The 18,773-nt window shown below is 37.7% G+C and overlaps 1 protein-coding gene across 1 annotated transcript in view; it reads left to right on the forward strand.

Annotated features, from left to right (window-relative positions):
- Positions 1–18,773, forward strand: part of LOC150100234 (sushi, von Willebrand factor type A, EGF and pentraxin domain-containing protein 1-like) — an 84,867-nt gene that overhangs the window by 47,699 nt on the left and 18,395 nt on the right. The window contains exons 16-22 of the mRNA XM_090402997.1: positions 3,287–3,448; positions 5,848–6,009; positions 7,757–7,927; positions 11,503–11,615; positions 12,176–12,390; positions 13,376–13,560; positions 13,690–14,004. Of these exons, the coding sequence (XP_090259123.1) occupies positions 3,287–3,448; positions 5,848–6,009; positions 7,757–7,927; positions 11,503–11,615; positions 12,176–12,390; positions 13,376–13,560; positions 13,690–14,004 (1,323 nt within the window). The remainder of the gene's footprint in view (positions 1–3,286; positions 3,449–5,847; positions 6,010–7,756; positions 7,928–11,502; positions 11,616–12,175; positions 12,391–13,375; positions 13,561–13,689; positions 14,005–18,773) is intronic.

Genomic DNA, 18,773 nt, shown 5'->3' on the forward strand with positions numbered 1-18,773 from the left:
CATGACAGTAATTGCAAGTGACATGAATTTCGTGGAACAGCCCTTCATTGATCAGGAGAAAGGGTCACAAGCGCCACAGAAAGGACACATCAAGACCTTTGTAGATTGCGGGCTAATAGATGCCTTCAGAACGATTTTCTTGTTCACTATATAATTTAGGTTCACTACAGTTGCTTTTATTCATAATGCTATGAATATCGAGAGGGTTGAAACAAAGAGGTACTTACGGTTCCTTTTTAGTTAACATTTGCATTAGTCTGCGAAGCGATGATTGGCCTTCGGTCTTCCTTTGCGGCCTGCAGCTTGGAGGTCGGGGCAAGGGTCGCGTAGGGCCCTAACAATAGGGAGCACTAGAAAACACGTCTGCGCTCTATGAGAGCTAGAGACGAACTGCTCCATGCATATAAAATATTTGCATATATAAAATATCTATTTGTCTCTCTATATAAAAAAATAGTTTCGTTTGTTACATAGTTGATGATTGTTAGCTCACTGGTACGATGCCGTCAATTATTATTATTATTATTATTACCCAAGACCCCCCCCCCCATGTAGTCAAAGACTCATCTAGGAGGTCCTTTTATCAAGCATGCAGCCATCATACCGTGGTTTAAACAGCACTCAAATTCTTTGCAGACACCACACTCCCAAGCAAGGCATTCCAATCATTCACAACTCTGCATTAAAAAAAAAACTTGCTTCTCACACCCTCTTTATACAGTTTCCAGGGATGACCTCTGGCTCTCCTCTGATCTCCTACTATTTTCTGTAGAACCTCCAGCATTGACCCTATAACAACCCCTTACTGACTTGTAGGTCTGTATCATATTTCCCCTCTTCCTCCTGTCCACTAGACTCCGCAAGTTGCATCTTCTCAATCTTTCCTCATACTCGACATTCCAGAGCAGTGGCGGCTCGTGGCTTGAAATCGTGGCGGAGCTGCAACTTTCGAAATATACATAGACACTGTAAGTACAGTGTATACGTGTTTGGATAAAATATCAAAATTATGGTAAAAAATTTTTAAAAAAATTAAACATGAAAAAATTGTTTATTATCAATAAAATTATACAGTTTAATATAATTCAAAATTACTTAAAAATAAAATCCATTCCTTTAATTGTAATTAAAAGAAAGGAATTACAATTTTTGGACATTACAATTAAATCCTTTAATTGTAAATCCGAAATATTTAAAGAGACGGAGTAAACACGATAAGCACTACGAACACTCTGCTACTGGCGCAAACTGCATATAAACAACAGTGGAACTGCGCGACGGACAGTGCCGCATTACGCGAATAGCTCGCATTTGACTATGACGTGCATATGCTTGCGCGCGTAGCAATATGACACTGTGGTAAACACTGCTGCTAGCGTCCTTCGCCCTCCTAAGTGCTACAAGATGAATTTTTATTATTTTTATAACAAAATAAGAGAATTGTATAGGATTGTTGATGATAAAATTAAATATTACAAGCAAATATAAATAAATGAATAAATATATTGTATTTATATATCGAGAAAAACTGGGGGTGCTGCAGTTCCGCAGTGCCTATGCACGAGCCGCTCCTGTTCCAGAGGTTAGATACTACCTTAGTCACTCGCCTCTGAACCCTTTCCAACATCTCTTCGTCCCACTGAAAAGCAGGTGACCAAATCTGGGCACAATAGTCCATGTGTGGCCTAATCAAAGCCTTATACAATGGAACAAGAATCTCCCTACTTCTACACGTCAGTGTCCTCCGCATCATTCCCAGAAGCCTTTGTGTTGTCTTCACAACTTTGGCTATGTGTCCCCTAAATTTCAGATCCTTATCCACTGTCACCCCAAGATATCTTATTTCCTCCACCTCCGCCAATATATCCTCACCAAGCATAAATTCTGCATCACATCTTTGTTTTCCAAATTTTAAAACCTTACATTTTGCAACATTGAACTCACATTCCCATTCCAGCGCCCAATCACACATTTTATTTAAGTCTTCTTGTAAGGCCACAACATCTTCACTACTCTTTATGGTTCGTCCCAACTTTGCATCATCTGCAAACAACTGAATATCTCTATCAAAATCTTCGCCAATATCATTAATATACAAAGTTAAACAACAATGGCCCTAAAACAGACCCCCTGAGGCACACCACTGGTAAGTTTCCTTTTCCTGGATATCGCTCCCCCATACACAACTTGTTGATACCTATCAGATAGCCAGTTTCCAATCCAATGCACCAATCTAATATCCAACGCCATCCACTCTAGTTTGACTATCAACTTATCCTGCGGTAATCTATCAAAAGCTTTTGCGAAATCTAAGTATATTACTGTGTATCCTTCTCCTCTATTATTCATATATTATTCAATATTTGCGTTTCGAGTCGTGCTTTGTGAAAATAAAATTATAACAATATTTTAACATGTTGGGCGCGCACACCTTAATGCCAGTTAATGACTTAAAGTTTTGTAAAAAAAAAAAAAAAAAAATCTGTATTAATGCTGACAACAAAAGCCTCTCATTTCTCTTCTAGACCTGAGCCTATATCAGGGTCGGTAGGATTTAGACAAATGCATGGAACGGGTGGTTAAATGTAGTGATCCCCCAGACAAGGCCTAAAATACAATTCTCTTGACTTTTTATCGAAAAATTAAAGGAAAAAAAGAACATTACACTTTTTCGAACTTTTCCAATTACACACTCGCCCACCAATCACCACCCTGTTTTTCTCACGAAGCTGTGACCTTTTTTTTTTTTACTTACTATGTTGACCAACAGCCGACTATTCCAGCCAAAACAAACCTATGATTTTGTCATGCCCTGTTGTACTGAAAGGATGGGCAATAAATGTTCATTCTGTTGTCCATGTATAAGAATTCTAATTTTATTTCGCTAATAGGTTTTTCTTGGGGAGGGGGGGTTGAAGGATTTATTTTTTTTTTTTATTTTATTTAGGACACTAAAAATCAAGGATATCGATTTGTCTGTTGCTTGTAGTCACGTTCATGTTTGTTCATTCTGAGGAAACAAAAAATATTCAGAAGAATATTTCAGAAGAATAAGATCATATAAACGGTTTAATGATGGTAAAAAAAAAAAAAAATAAAGAATCTAGTTGTTTTTTTTTAAAAAAAAAAAGCGCATAATCACAGCTAACAGTACTGGCAGTTTATAGGATTTTTTTTAGATCACTTCCTTGAGGTTATTTTTCATGTCATAGAAAGATAAACAAAATAACATATTTAGCCATAATAAACTTGCATATTTGTAAACATTCCTTCTGTTATCTTACAGAGATATGTTTACCTGGAACGTTCTCTCCTACCGGACTCGCAACATGTGAAGCGTGTCCAGTAGGTACTTATCAAGATGGCCATCAGCAACCGTTTTGTTTTCCGTGCCCGCATCCAACAACCACGTGGACTGAAGGAGCGACTGGCATTGACTGGTGCAGAGGTAATGGGAAATATTCAGAATGATACAAGTACCTCGAAGCTTTTAAAAAAAATTGCAAAGTTTTGGCTTTAAATTTCCAGATAAATAATTGATTTCTTTGTGTAACTTCAAAAATTACTTAGAATAATACTCATCACCATATTTTGAAACCTCAAAATAGATTAATAACAGGATTATGTTTGCATTTAATAATTTTATTGCGATCTGACTTCTTTAAGTTTTTAAAAGCGCAGTTTCTAACTGAAAAATTCATAAGTTGTCCTATTTAAAAAATATCCTTTGACGTCTTTGTGACGTTCATTGTTCTAAATATATCTTGTGTCCCAAATGTCACCTTTCTCAGAACACCTGCCATTCTAATTCGATTGTCGTAATGATAATACAAACATTCGACACTAGATGGCGCAGTTTCTCCTTAGCGCATTAGATGCTATCCTAGCCATCGAAATTTGTCAAACGCCTTTAACAATTGGATCGAATTAACCTACTTCTAAAGTCTGCGTTCAAATGAATAATGTTATAAGTCATGTGAGCTTCTGTTCTGAAAATAAACTGAAATACACAAACCTTGTCCGCGATATAGCTGATTTAGTAATAAATTTTGAGAATTCTCTCATTAAAATTCCTTACCGCTTAATCACACAAAAGTAATGAAAACTATAAAGTGTACCCTGTTTGATAATTGCGTCTGTTCTGTAGTCCGGTTTTGCTGTTTCAACAGTTTTGCCAAAGAAAAGTCTTGCAACTTTCATGTGAGACCGACTAGAAGGTCAGTTATAAAGAATTACAGCAGCCTATATAATCGCGTCGCTATTCCGAAAATTCAGAAATTTTATTTTATAAAAATTGTATATATAATTTCAGTTTCTGTTATATATATATATAATCTTGGAGAACCCTCGACCACAACGTGGCCTCAACGATGTGCTAAAATATCCAATAAAAACGATAAGAAATTTTGAAGTAGAAATCTAAGGGAGATAGGAGTAATGGCTCGAATTAATGTGTGTGTGTGTGTGTGTGTGTGTGTGTGTGTGTGTGTGTGTGTGTGTGTGTGTGTGTGTGTGTGTGTGTGTGTGTGTGTGTGTGTGTGTGTGTGCGTGTGTGCGTGTTAATTTAGTAATTGCTACTAGGAATATTTTTCTTAATCGAAATGAATGCTATATTGTGACGCCATCTATTGACCGAAAACGAAATCCCGAAATTTTTATAAATTTAAATTACACAGGTTATAATTAAAATTTAGGCGATCGCCACGGCGGGATACAAAATAAGTATCCCGCCAAGCACGGCGGGATACTTATTTTGTCATTTGCTTATACAAAAAAAAAATTAATAAATAAATATAATATAATCATTTCTCATATTTAGATGTGTAACTTAATGTATTTCTTATATGGATAAATGACATACCACGATTACAATAATAGATAAGTGATACTTATAATTATATAATGCAGTTATGGTAATCAGTATTCAAATAGCATGCTGCTGAATATGACTTTCTCTGAGTTTTTTCTCTGAGCAAATTCTCGAGGCCTTTGTTTAGATTTTCTAATATTTGGTTTGTGGCTGGTATGCCGTTTTATGCGTTTTATAACTCATTCATTTAACCTAATATTCCAAGGTATAGCTTGCATTTCTCATCCCCTAACATAGGATTGAGTGTCAAAACGCATGTTCAGTAACACGAAATTTGGCAAGAAGGAATGAAACATATGACAAAAATTAGATGAGTTCTAAAAACGTAACATATATGTTTAAAAGTTTCCATATCAAATATTACAATCATATTATCTAAAGGAGCTGTTAGAACAGTGGCCAACTAGTTGCTCCCGCGCGCTGAGGAGTATATATCAGCAACGACTTGGAACATAGGATACTATGGAACATAGAATATCCTCTTTGCCAAAAATAAATAAATAAAATAAAAACGTACACAAAGATTTTCAAAAGAAATACATTCTGATGTTTACATGACGTCTGATCCATAATGAAAGGATGCACACCACCAGAAAAAAACACTATCTTAAGTTTCGAATTAGTATCGATAGAGTAGAACTGTAGAATTTCCACTATTTCACACATAATATATACGTAATTAAGGTTATATGTGTATAAGATGGCAACAGATGTCTGCTGTACTCTCTCTCTCTCTCTCTCTTCGACGTCGTCAAATTCATCAGTAACCATACCTCAACTATCCGACCAATAAGGGTAGAAACCGACTGCCCACCGATTTACAAAAAAAAAAAAAAAAAAAAAAAGTTAGAGATAAAAGAGTTCCGCCTGCTCCGTTTGTTGGTAAAAGAGGTTATATAATTTATTTTATTTTATTTTTATGCGTATGGACTGTTTTTGAAGTGTTTTAATAACTGCGCGATTTTTTTCTCTATTAGAACAATGTCCTCCAGGAAGTTTTTCGGACACAAGTCTTCAGCCTTGTTTGCCGTGCTTGGCGGGATATTTTCAACCTAACTACGGACAAGTAGAATGCATAGAGTGTCCAGAAAACTTAACTACTGTTGACATTGAATCAGAGTCGGAAAGTTCCTGTGTAGGTAAGTAAAACTTCTCAACTTCTCAATTCCTCATGATAGATCAGTTAACTCAGTGATTCTTAACCTGAAGGGGGGGGGGGGTTATAGAACGTTTCTTGTTTTTAAATATTTGAAATCTCTTATAATAATTATTTATTTATTTATTTTGCTCTTTATTTTACTTTGTTTCAAACAACTTGTATCGTTTTGTATTAGTAATCTGAATTATGCAGTTTAATGCAGTAGTTTCTTTTGTGGTGGCGCCACAAGTCGACGTTTCGCTGCTTGCGACACTGTCAGTCGTGACATGTGCCTACGGGACGTGTGAACGTGTGATGGAAGTGATGCTCTGAAGTTTTAAACAATACTAGTACACGAATGCATAGAATTTAACATTGTTTAGTGCTACTTGAGTGCAATTATTTTTCGAAACTTTCAGTGCTGTGATACTGATTCGCTATTTCTTAAAATTTATCCCCTGATAAAATGAGCAAACAAAGAACATTATTTGATTTCCTCAAGTATAAATACACCTGCTAGTTCCGTGGAATTATCACTACTTTCATAGTGATAATTCCACGGATGATGTAAACGCGTGTGAAACAGGAAATGATGCCAGTCGTAAATGTAAAAAAAATAAGTAAACGAAGGAAATATGATACAAGCAGTAGCGCATTCAGGATTTAATCTTGGGCGGGGGGGGGGGGAGTTAAATAGGCGATTTGAGAATACACACTACGCATTGCATCTGACCTATGACTGAGCATCTGCAATGATCGCTAATTCATAAGTAGTATGGAAATAGAAGACACGACACAACATAAATAAAAAAAAAAAATGAATTTTAATTAGGAAAAGATTTTTGGAAAATTTTCTAGTGTTTTTTTTTTCTTTTTCTTTGAAGGGGGCCCGGGGCCCCTCCTCCTCTGGATACAGGTTATATAAAATTCGGATTTATTAGTGTAGAAATGGATGAAATTCAACAACCACAATACAATGTGTTGTTTGCGGTGTAGTCCTCTCAAATGAATGTCTGAACCAAATAAATTACGAAGGCATTTAGAAACGAAGCATCAGCAATATAAAGATAAGCCAGAAGAGTTTTTTTTTTATAAGAAAAAAGGATGAACTGAAAAATCAGAAGTCCTTCATGAATGCAATAACTGTTAGAAGAAAAAAAAAATCATTAGTTAACGCTTCGTTTATAACAACTTTGCTTATTGCGAAAACCGTTTACGATAGGCGAACATTTATTGAAGCCATGCATGATTAATATTTGCGAGGAACTGTTTGGAATAACAGAAGCTAATAAAATCAAAGAAATGCCGATGTCATAGAACTACGCTGATTGCGGACGATCTCCCAAGAGCAGTTGATTCAAAATTCTCCGTGGTTTTCACTACAAATAGATGAATCAACTAACGTTTCCAACAAGAGTATCTGTTTGGGATACGTGCGATACATTGACCATAATAAAGAAGATATATGTATATATATTTGAAGAAATGTTGTTTTGTTTAGAATTAGAAAATGAGTATATTTAACAAAATAAATTCATTTTTCATATCCAATAACTTAGAGTGGCAAAACGGTGTCGGAATCTGTACAGATGGTGCTGCCGCTGTGACAGGTCATCATATCGGTTTATCTCTCAGGATTACGTCTGACCAAATGCGTATAAATCCAATTATGTTTCTTTATTATTTTATTTCATTTTTACTTTTTTTTTTAAAATTTCAGTTTCAATATTTTTTCGATTTTTTTTCAGAATATGATCACTGCTTTACCGATCCTTGCACGAATGGTGGTACGTGTTTGAGCGAAAGGCATTCTTACACTTGCCTATGCCCAGAAGGTTTCGAAGGCATCCGGTGTGAAGAAGATATCGATGATTGTGCTATAAATATCTGTGCAAACGGTGGAATTTGCACTGATCTCGGTATGTAATGCATTCAGGTTGCGCTATAAGATCTGAATATAAATATTTTATTATATCTAGGAGACCATGGAGATTTTTTTTGTTTCAAACTAACGTTTGTTTTGACAGTACGGCTCTCTTTGAATTCATCTACAAGCCAGAGTCCCAATTTTAAAGAGGTCCTAACGTGAAAAATTATTTCTAAAGAATATTTCTTCTTCTTTTTCTGCAACTTTTCCCACTTAAGAAGGGTCGCTGTTTGTAGTGAGTCTCCTCCACAACCTCCTGTCTTGAGCTGTAGCCACATCCAAGTTCTTCATCCTCAAGTCCTCCTCCACCATCTCTTCTTTGGCCGCCCACGCTTCCTCCTTCCTTGCACATCCATCTGCATGCCCATTCTTCCCACATACTCGTCCGCACTCCTCATCACATGACCAAACCATCTCAACCTTGCCTCCTGTATCTTTGCTCCTAAGTTCGTAACTTTCAGCGTTCCTCTTACATAGTCATTTCTCGGATGATCCTTTCTGGTCACACCGCACATCCACCTAAGCATTCTCTTCTCTGCTACCTCCATCCTGCTGATGTTATTTTCCCTCAGGGCCACAGTTTCCATAGCATACGTTATAGCTGGTGTCACTAGACCTGTTATCCTGTAGATTTTGCCTTTTAACTTGATCGGCACCCTCTTATCGCATACCACTCCAGCTATCTCTCCAGTTCCTCCATCCTGCTGGTATCCTGCATCCCACTTCCTTCTCAGCTTCACCATCCTCTTTCATTGTTGAACCTAAGTATCTAAAGTCACTGACCTTCCTGATGACATCTCCTTCCAGCTCCAGAACCTGTCTCCCGGTTGCCATCCACATTGCAACACATATACTCTGTCTTACTTCTGCTCAGTCTCATTCCTCTCTCCTCCAGTACTTTCCTCCAACTTTCCAGTTTAGCTGCCACTTCTCTTGATTCTGCACACAGCACGATGTCATCTGCATACAATATAGTCCAAGGCGCGTCTTCTGTCACCTCTTCCGTCACAATAATAAACAGAAACGGAGTTAATGCTGACCCTTCATGCAAGTCAACTGTCCCTGGAAAACTTTCTGTCTCTCCCAAGTAGGTCAAAACTCTTGTCTTTACATTTCTGTACATCTCCTGCACCAGCCTGACATATTTCTCTGGTATGTTCTCCCTCAGACCATTTCCAGACTTCTTGCCTTGGCACTCTCTATCATACGTTTTTTTTTTCAGATCAATAAATACCAGATGTAGTTCCCGTTGCTTCTCTGGAAACTTTTCCATCATCTGTCATAACCCAAAGATAGCATCTGTCGTCGATCGACCAGGCATAAAGCCAAATTTCTCCTTTGCAATCTCCATCTCCTTCCTCAGTCTTCCATCAAGAATCCTCTCTAGGATTTTCATTGTGTAGGAGATCAACTTTATTCCTCTGTAATTCTTACAGTCTTGTGCATTTCCTTTACTCTTGTAGATGGGAACAAGAGTACTTTCCCTCCATTCCTTGGGTATATTTTCCTGTTGACAAACTTTTATTAACAGGTCCCACAGCAGGTCAATTTCCTCTTTCCCCAGTGCCTTCCATGCCTCCACTTGGATCCTGTCAGGGCCCAGCGATTTTCCATTCTTCATCCTCTTTATGGCTTCCTTCACTTCCACTCTACTAATGTTCTGTACTATCCCCTCATAAGGCTCCCCATCTTCTCTGTGAGTCCTTGCATTTTCTTTATTCAAAAGCCCTTCAAAATATATTTTCCATCCGTTTTTTATATCCACATCCCTCCTTAATACCCTTCCTTCAGAGTCTTTGATCTGCCTCATATGTATGATGTCCTTTGATGCCTTGTTTCTACATTTTACCATCGATAAATCTTTCTCTGTCCTTCCCTTGTTTTTCTAATCGATCATAAATGTCTTGATATGCCATGGCCTTCTTGTGCAACAACTCTCTTGGCTTCTCGCATTTTCTGTGTGTACTCCTCTCTATCCTCTTCCGCTCTTGACTCATCCCACTTCTGCTTTGCCTTCCTCTTAGCCGTCACTGCTTCTTGTACATTATTATTCCACCACCAACCCTCCTTCTGCCTCTAATCTTTCTGGATGTTTCACCAAGCACCCCAATTGTATAGCTTAGAATTGCTTTTGAATTATGTCTCCACCAATCTTGTACATTTTCTAGTCCATCCGAAATCCTCTCTAACATCTTCCTAAAACGGTTCCTCACATTCTCTTCTTTTAAGTGAAACCACTTAATTGTCTTCCTTCCATGGCTTCCAAAGGTTCTTATCTTCGACTTTATTTTAAAGTCTGCGCACAGCAGTCGGTGTTGCTGCGCCACTTGATCTGTTGGAATTACCTTACAATTTGGTACTGCCTTAAGATGTTTTCTTCTAGTCAAAATGTAGTCAATCTGTGAACTGTTGTTGCCGCTTCTAAATGTTATCAAATGCTCTTCCCTCTTACAGAAAAAGGAGTTCACAATTGACAGATCAAACGCTACTGCAAAGTCCAAAATCCTCTCTCCTTCCTGGTTCATCATTCCCACTCCATGGCCACCATGCATCCTTTCACAGTCCCTATTCTGTCTCCCTATGTGTCCATCCAAGTCTCCTCCGACAATCACCATCTTATTTTTTTCCGGTTCCCTCATTTCTTCATCTAGCACGTTCCAGAATTCATCTTTCTCTTCTGCTGTACAGCCAACTTGTGGGGCGTATACACATAAGACGACCAGTTGCTCTTCGCCAAGACCCAGTTTCATTCGTGATCCTATCGTTCCTCCTACCCACTTCCAGTACTTCTCCCTTCATTCTGCCACACACCACAATTCCGACTCTTTATTCTCTCCAGAGTAGAACAATTTATACCCGTCTCCTAGTTCCTTCGCCTTTTCCCCCTTCCACCTTGTATAATAATTTATAATAAATAATTATATTTATTATAAATATAATAATTATATTTATTATAAATATAATAATTATATTTATTATAATTATAATTTATAATAATAATTTATTATAAAAGGAAAAAAAATTATACTGAAGGGTCATTTCCAAAATTCTGCCCATCGCTCATGCGTAACCAAAGGGGATGATGTTTCCACCTTTACATCATCTGCAAACCAGACTCTCAGTAAAAACATCTTATGCTTGTTTTATTTGTGGTATTCTTGTTCTGCGAAATAAGACTTCAAAATGGGGGAAGAAATCTGATTTCTATCTGTTCCGTAAGTTGAAAGAACCACTCAATGGGAAACTATCTGAAAGTGATGTGAATTATGGCAGAAATCTACATCTTAACGAATTGTTGGGTAGTAGCAGTGAAAAGACAGAACGAAGAGCGTATTGAAGGCTTGTAAATATATTTATGACATATACTGTGTGTTTGGTTTGACAACAAGCGTATAGTGAGCAGACCTTTTGTAATAATTCTTGTTAATAAATAAAATAAGTTCACAAAATAACCCTATAGAATAATCCGTGTGTGTGTGTGTCTTGTACGAGTAAAGTTTGTAGTTATGTCTTAATCTTTTCATAATCTTTAATCTCTAATTTTTTTTTTTTTTTTTCGTTCCTTAGTCGCTGGCTTTAAGTGTACGTGTTCCCTTGGATTCACTGGCACTCTGTGCGATGACGAAATCAACGAATGTCTCTCCTCTCCTTGCCAAAATGGCGGAGTGTGCCTAGATAAGGTTAGCTGGGAATGGTGAAAATTCATTGAATTTTATAATCAACTCATAAATATGCTTTTAGGTTTATAATAAAATATGTGAATGCATTTCTTCATAAATGAAATTTTGCTTTTTTGAATTGATATTTTATACAAGGGTGATCCAATCTTTTTCGTTTGTGTGTGTGTGTGAGAGAGAGAGAGAGAGATTGGAGAGGAATTCAGCTACTTTTGAAGAGATCCAAATCAAGGCTTATACTTCGTTGAATAATGTTTTTTACTTTTAAATATCAAAATTCTAGATACGTTTGGATCGCCCTTGTAAACAGGGGCACGCCAGTAGTGTTCGGCGCCTGTGTGCAAAACTTTAGTTGCCGTCCCTATCCCCCCCCCCAATAAAAAATTCACTTAAAAAAACTTTTTTAAAAAAGTATTTCCTCCTTTTTGGCGCCTGTGCGCGTCGCACACATTGCACATATGGCCGGAGCGCCCCTGCTTGTGATTGCGCGCCCCCTTTTATCACACATGAAAATTCAACACTGCATGCCTCATCTAAGCGTTTATTCCTCCTTCTCCTTCCAGATAGGTTACTATGAATGTGCTTGTAGAGTGGGATTTGGCGGTTCCATGTGTGAAGTAGATTTCGATCTGTGCGAACTCTTTCCCTGTGCTAACGAGGCGAAGTGTGAAGAAATCAACGATACTCGGATTTGTCACTGTCAGCCTGGGTTCGAAGGTCAGGATTGTTCCGTGAATATCGATGATTGTGTTCAGGTCACGTGTCATCACCAAGGAAGGTACGACGTTTTCATTAATCCGTACGCATGCATGACTCACGAAGTAAATTCAGGCTCAGCAAAAATAAACCGAACCTTTTCTCCTCAAATCCTTTCTTAGAAAGATAATTTTTGTAAAGGAATATTTTATAATGGAAAAAAAAATTTTTTAATAATATTTTAATTTTTTTGAAATCGTAATTTTAAATAATATTACGTATTACATTGTTCATACTACATATTAGGTGCTGCTATCTGGTAGAGATATTTGCAAACTGAACGTGACATCCAGAAGAGTAATAGAACTTTCTTCTGTATCATAATTACACTAATACTAATTAACGCCAGGAAGTAAATACAAAATATAAACTAATTCTCTTATTTAAAAATATCCTTATTACCTTAATTCTGTGTAAGAATTAAAATGCTACTTTTCTTTGCTATTATGTAAAAAGATGAAAATTTATTCATACACCTTTTCATCGCCGTTGTCGTCGTCTGAGCAGTTCAGGTATAGGCTTTTTATGTCCTGTTCCTGCTCTGCAGATGAAGTTGGTCTTTTCACCTCGCCCTTGGACGTCCGCGGTCTCTTCTTTCTGTGGGTTTATATTTATTTGCTAATTTGGAAATCCTGATGTTATTCATCCTTTCTGTGGTGTAGCCAATTTTGCTGACATTCTTCTATTTATTGTACGATGTTTGTATCTAATCGTTCTCTTATTTCTGTGTTTTTCTCTTCATCTAATCAAGGTGAATCTCAGGAGAGGTCTTAGAAACTTCATCTGTGCTGCTTCCGATCTTTGTCTGTTTCTTTGTTTTAGAATCCAAGTTTCACTTCCAAATTTGAGAGATGATTTAGAGGTCATATTTATGTAATCTTAATCGAGTTTCTTTAGTCATTGTTTTCCCAAATTTTCTTTTAATTAAGCCATTCATTCTATTGTAAATTTGTAGTCTTGCATACGATAGTCTATGTAGTTGCATCGAAGTTTTATTTTATTCTTAGCTGTATAGACTTGGCGAATGGTTATCAGTGTTCCTGCGTGCCTGGATTCACTGGACGACACTGCCAATTCGACATTGATGATTGTCCAACAAACCAGTGTGAGAATGACGCCACCTGTGAGGATTTAATAAACGGTTATAGATGTATTTGCCCTCCTGGTTTTGGTGGAGATTATTGTGAACTCAGTAGGTATACGCTTAATCCCAGTATACTTTTCATGAATTAATTGTTCTCGTTGGTTAAATTTAATTATCCTGATCCTGCTGAATTTTTCTTTTTCTTTCTTTATTTATTTTTTTTTTTTATTCTTACAGAACTACCCGAAAACTTTGTAATGTCATTCGACAATCCCTCGACCTCTGATTTCGCTCTCATAGAACACGTCATGCCTCCTATGTCAGCTGTATCTGTAGGGATGTGGATGCAGACCATAGATGAGCACCGTCCGGGGACCATGTTGTCATATGCTGCTAGAGGGCAGCATCAACAGCAAGTCGAAAACGCTCTCACTTTGACTGACTACGGGGGCTTAAAGGTATACGTCAATGACCAGCCGGTGTTCACTGATCTACAACTAAATGACGGGAGATGGCATCAGATCACCTTCACTTGGTCCAGTGAAGACGGAGGTTAGTCAATAAATTGAAATCTGATATATTTGTAATCAGAAATGAAAGTAACGTCGTGTACGGCTTTTCTATGAGTAGCAAACCCCAGTTTTCTGTTATTAATCTGTAAAATTGTATCAATCTAAAAACCAAAAAAAAAAAAAAAACCTACCATACTCCCCTCCTTGATTTCCGAATCATTTGTATACATCAATAATGAATGCCTAGTTTTGTCCGAAGTGTCTTCTGCCCTTTTCTAGTTCCTTTCTTTGTGAAGTGCGGTTTTTTGCGCTTGTCCACCTAAAAAAAAAATTTTTTTTCACATGAAACCTTCCATCTATGGCTAAAAGTAACAAACGAAGAACGAGATTTCACCATATAACTTCTTCCCAACAGAAACAATTTCACTCGTCTCATTATACATTTTTCATTCTTCAAAATTTATATTTCTTACTTTTTGTTGCTACTGGAGGGATGGATATCGGATTCGTATAATAAAATGCATTTAATCATTTAAACAAATGTTCGACATATTTGCCATTTATTATAACGCAATATTAAAAAATAAATACCTTTGTACTTGTGTTTGAAGGAAATGACATTATATAGCTTCTTCCAATTGCTTTCGACGATGTTACCAAAATTTTAAAAGGGGTAGTGAAGATTTGGGAAGCACTGATTTAGAGAGTTACTGCATTGCATCATATCCCTAGATTTTCAGGACGGTATTCTCTGGAGCAGTATTTCTAAAACTGAAGTCTCATAAACCACTAGGATGTTCTATGATATTCCAAAAGAAACAATTCATGTCTAGTTCAAATTAATGTTTAGATATTTAAACTGAAACTAATGTACTGTAATTTCCTCTTCATAATAAGAGGTGTTTGTGTAGGCAATCGTGGCCGAGTGGTGATAGAGTGCAGACGTGTTTTCTAGTGCTCCTTATTGTTAGTGACCCGCGCGACCCTTGCCCCGACCCCCAAGCTGCAGGCAGCAGAGGAAGACCGAAGATCAACCGTAGCTTCGCAGGCTAATGCGAAGGTTAACAAAGAAGGAACTAAGTACCTCTTGGTTTCAACCATCTCGTGATATGAATAGCATAATGAATAAAAATAAGGATATTGAACCTAAAGCAGATAGTGAACAAGAAAATCGGTCTGAAGGTTTTAACTCGCAGGACCTATTAAAATCGCTAACATTACCACTCGAAATAGACTGGTCTAAAACTGTTATTCTTAAATGTGACGCAAAATGCGGTCCTTACATCGAAGAGGACATAATTAAAAGCTTTACGAAAAACAAAGTTAAAGGAAGTGATGTGTGGCATTTAGGTCATCTAAAATACAATTATGTTTTTCTACTGTCGTTCGAACAACTGACCGTTAAAGAACGATTTGCCAGCACGGGGGACATCCAAGTGAGGAATGGCACCTGTGAAATTATTAATATAAATGCATGTAGAAAATTGAAATTTTAATACACTGGATGCCACCCCACCTACCAAATCACTTAGTTGCTCTCCACTTTGAAAGATTCGGAAAAATAGAATTTCTGGAAAACATATCAACAATTAAGAATGATGACTGGTCTCATGTCCTAAGCAACCAAAAAAAATTAGTCATAGAACTCAACGAAGGTGTAAAAATTGACGACATCCCATATACTATACGAGTGAAAAAGGTTATGGCAATAGTCGTCGTCCCAGGAAGGCCGCCATCCTGCTTCCGTGGTAAAAAAATCGGACATCTACGCAGACACTGCAATGAGCCGAAATGTGAAAAGTGCAACCGCATAGGTCATGCAGCAGATCAATGCAAGGGTAGCGCGTACGCTTTCATATTGAGGCAAAACGAAGAGTCCCCAGACATGGAAGGCGGAGAAGAGGATGTGCAAGACACAGATGGGCATAACAAAGGTAAAGAAGAAAATAGGGAGAATAACAACGGAAGCAACAACTCATCAACAGACAGGGAAGAAAAAAAAAACTTCACTTTACAAAAAGGCAATTAAACCACTGTTCCAGAAATGTCTATATCAGACGATAAGAGGGGGAAAAGCAGAGAAAGTGAAATTCCAGAAAGTCGCCCTGAGCCATTTCCGAGGGAAGAGATTAGTGGAAAGAACCGTACAGGTGACAAACAGGAAACCTCAAATGAGTCACAAACAACCTCTAATCCGAAATCCCAAGGGCAAACAAGTAGCAAGTCGCCAGCAACACAAAACGTAGCTCCTAAAACACAGCGAAGAACAAAAATTAAAATCACGCCAAATACTACCAGAGCCAGGAGCAAAACATAAAACAACCCGAATAATTGTAACAGAACAAATCAGAACCAAAATGAAGTTAATGAGCCTAAATTGTAACGGGATGAATACCAAAGAATGCCAAAACCTGCTGATCAATGAAATTCACAAAAAATTGCCAGACATCGTAATGCTGCAGGAAACAAGAATTCACGCGGCAGAGCCAGTAACACGACTAGAAAAAAGACTCGCCCATCACTACATCCTAATCAATGAATCTGCCAGCAGTAGTTCTAGCGGTGGAGTAGCTATCCTTATCAAAAAGACACCACACATGCAACTGCTGTCCCACGAAGTCTCTATCAGGCACAGAACCCTAGAAGTTGACATATATCTCGACAATAAAATAATTACCTTAATGAATGTGTACGGCCCAACAAAACGTAAAGAAAAAACAACATTTTGGCAGATAATCAAAGAAAATCTGCAACAGAAGAACATAGCAGTAATTGCAGGTGACACGAACTTCGTGGAACAGCTCTTCATTGATCAGGAGAAAGGGTCACAAGCGCCACAGAAAGGACACACCAAGACCTTTGTAGAATCCGGGCTCATAGATGCCTTCAGATTCCTGCATCCAAGAAAAAAGGAGTTCACACATTTCGCTCCTGGGAATGCCTCAAGAATCGACAGGGTTCTTGAGGCATTCCCAGGAGGGAATGCCTCGCAGTGAAGCCTCTGTATTGGGACAGGTTCCCTGTCCCAATACAGAGGCTTCACTGTGAGCAGTGTTGAACATATCGCTGTAACTTTCAGCGATCACTACATGGTAATAGCAGAATTTCAACCCCCTCACAAGGAAAAAAGAACAAAATTCGTCAACAGAAATTTTCCACTGTATAAATTTAATCAGAACTTAACGAAAGATGAAGAATTCAACAAAGAAGTACAAAATATAATATCAAACGTAGAAAAAATAGTCAATCCAATCATAGCCTGGGAAACCTTCAAAAGAAAAATTAAAAATGCAGGCATAAAAATTAGCACTAAAAGTAAACACCAGCAAAACCAAGAAAGAGAGACAGATCTAAAGAAACTATCCAGCCTGTACTACATGGATCGGACCAAACCAGAAGTTAAACAAGAAATAAATCTAATTAGAGAAAAAATTAAAGCGCAACAACTTCAGAAAATAAGCAGACTGTTAAAGGCGGTACCTATGACTGTATCTCCAAGAAAACTAAAAGAAAGCTCCGCTCCCGGTTAAGAACCATAGATAATGATGAGGGCAAAATATCCACAGCTTGGATTTTCGAAAAACGGAATTATGAAAGAAAGAGAATAGAATGTTTACACTACGATGGGAAAATTATTCAAGATGATGCGGAACTACTGCATGCTATTCACGAATACTTCGCAACACTGTTTTCGGAACAACAAAGCGAGGAACGGGACAGAAATAAATTCCTCCCCTTCATACCTAAGATAACCAGGCAGTAGGCCGAACAAATTGACGTCCCGATAACAGCAGCAGAATTCAGGCAAACAGTAAGACATTTACCAGACAAGAAATCCCCAGGAGAAGACGGTCTTACAAACGAATTTAAACACCGATTACAAGATCATCTCAAAAATCCTATCCAATAGAATACAGAAGTACCTACAGAAATTAATATCTCCTGCACAGACTTGTGCAATTAAGGGAAGAAACATAACAGACACAATTACTCATTTAAGATCAGTATATGAGTACTACAATCTGACTGACAAACCTTGTGTTCTACTAGGCTTGGATATAGAAAAGGCGCTTGACAGCATAAGCCACTTATATATATATATTCAAAGTTGTAGAGGAAATGGGATTTGGCCCAAAATTTAGGAACTGGCTGCAAACTTTCTACGAGAATGCAGAAAGTCAAGTAATCGTGAACAGGAAGGTATCCGCATCTTTTAAAATGAAATGCTCAGTGAGACAAGGAGATCTCCCTCTCTACTCTCTATGGCCCTCTTCGTTCTTGCACTAGAACCAGTCATCAGAGCGATCAACTCCAACAAAGAAATCAAGGGAACAAACATTCACGGGGAGAGCCAAGCAAAAATATTGGCATATGCTGACGACATCACATTAACCCTAGAGACGGAAACATCCATTGAAGAGTCAATGAAATTACTAGACGCCTTTGCAAGAGCTTCTGCCCTGAAAGTAAACCTAAATAAATCTCATTGCATGCTAATAGGAAAATGGGAAAAGAACCCTGAGATTCCTCAAGGCATAAGAGCTTAGGAATACTTACAGGTTTTGGGAGTTAAAATAGGCCGCCCAGAAACGTATGAAGAACAGTGGAAAGAACTCCACGCAGCTATTGCGTGGAAAATAAATACCATGCGCCCAAGACAACTATCTGTAAGAGGAAAAGCGCGAATATGCAACATATACAGTATTTATCCTCTCGCATCTGGTACAAAGTGAACAACATCCCGTACCATAGGCAATTGGCAGAGAAGATCCACAGGCTGTGCGCCACCTACATCTGGGGCTTTCGGTA

Source organism: Typopeltis vanoorti, chromosome 13 (assembly GCF_054136105.1).
Source record: "Typopeltis vanoorti isolate ZY-2024b chromosome 13, IOZ_Tvanoo_1.0, whole genome shotgun sequence".
Classification (NCBI taxonomy): domain Eukaryota; kingdom Metazoa; phylum Arthropoda; class Arachnida; order Uropygi; family Thelyphonidae; genus Typopeltis; species Typopeltis vanoorti.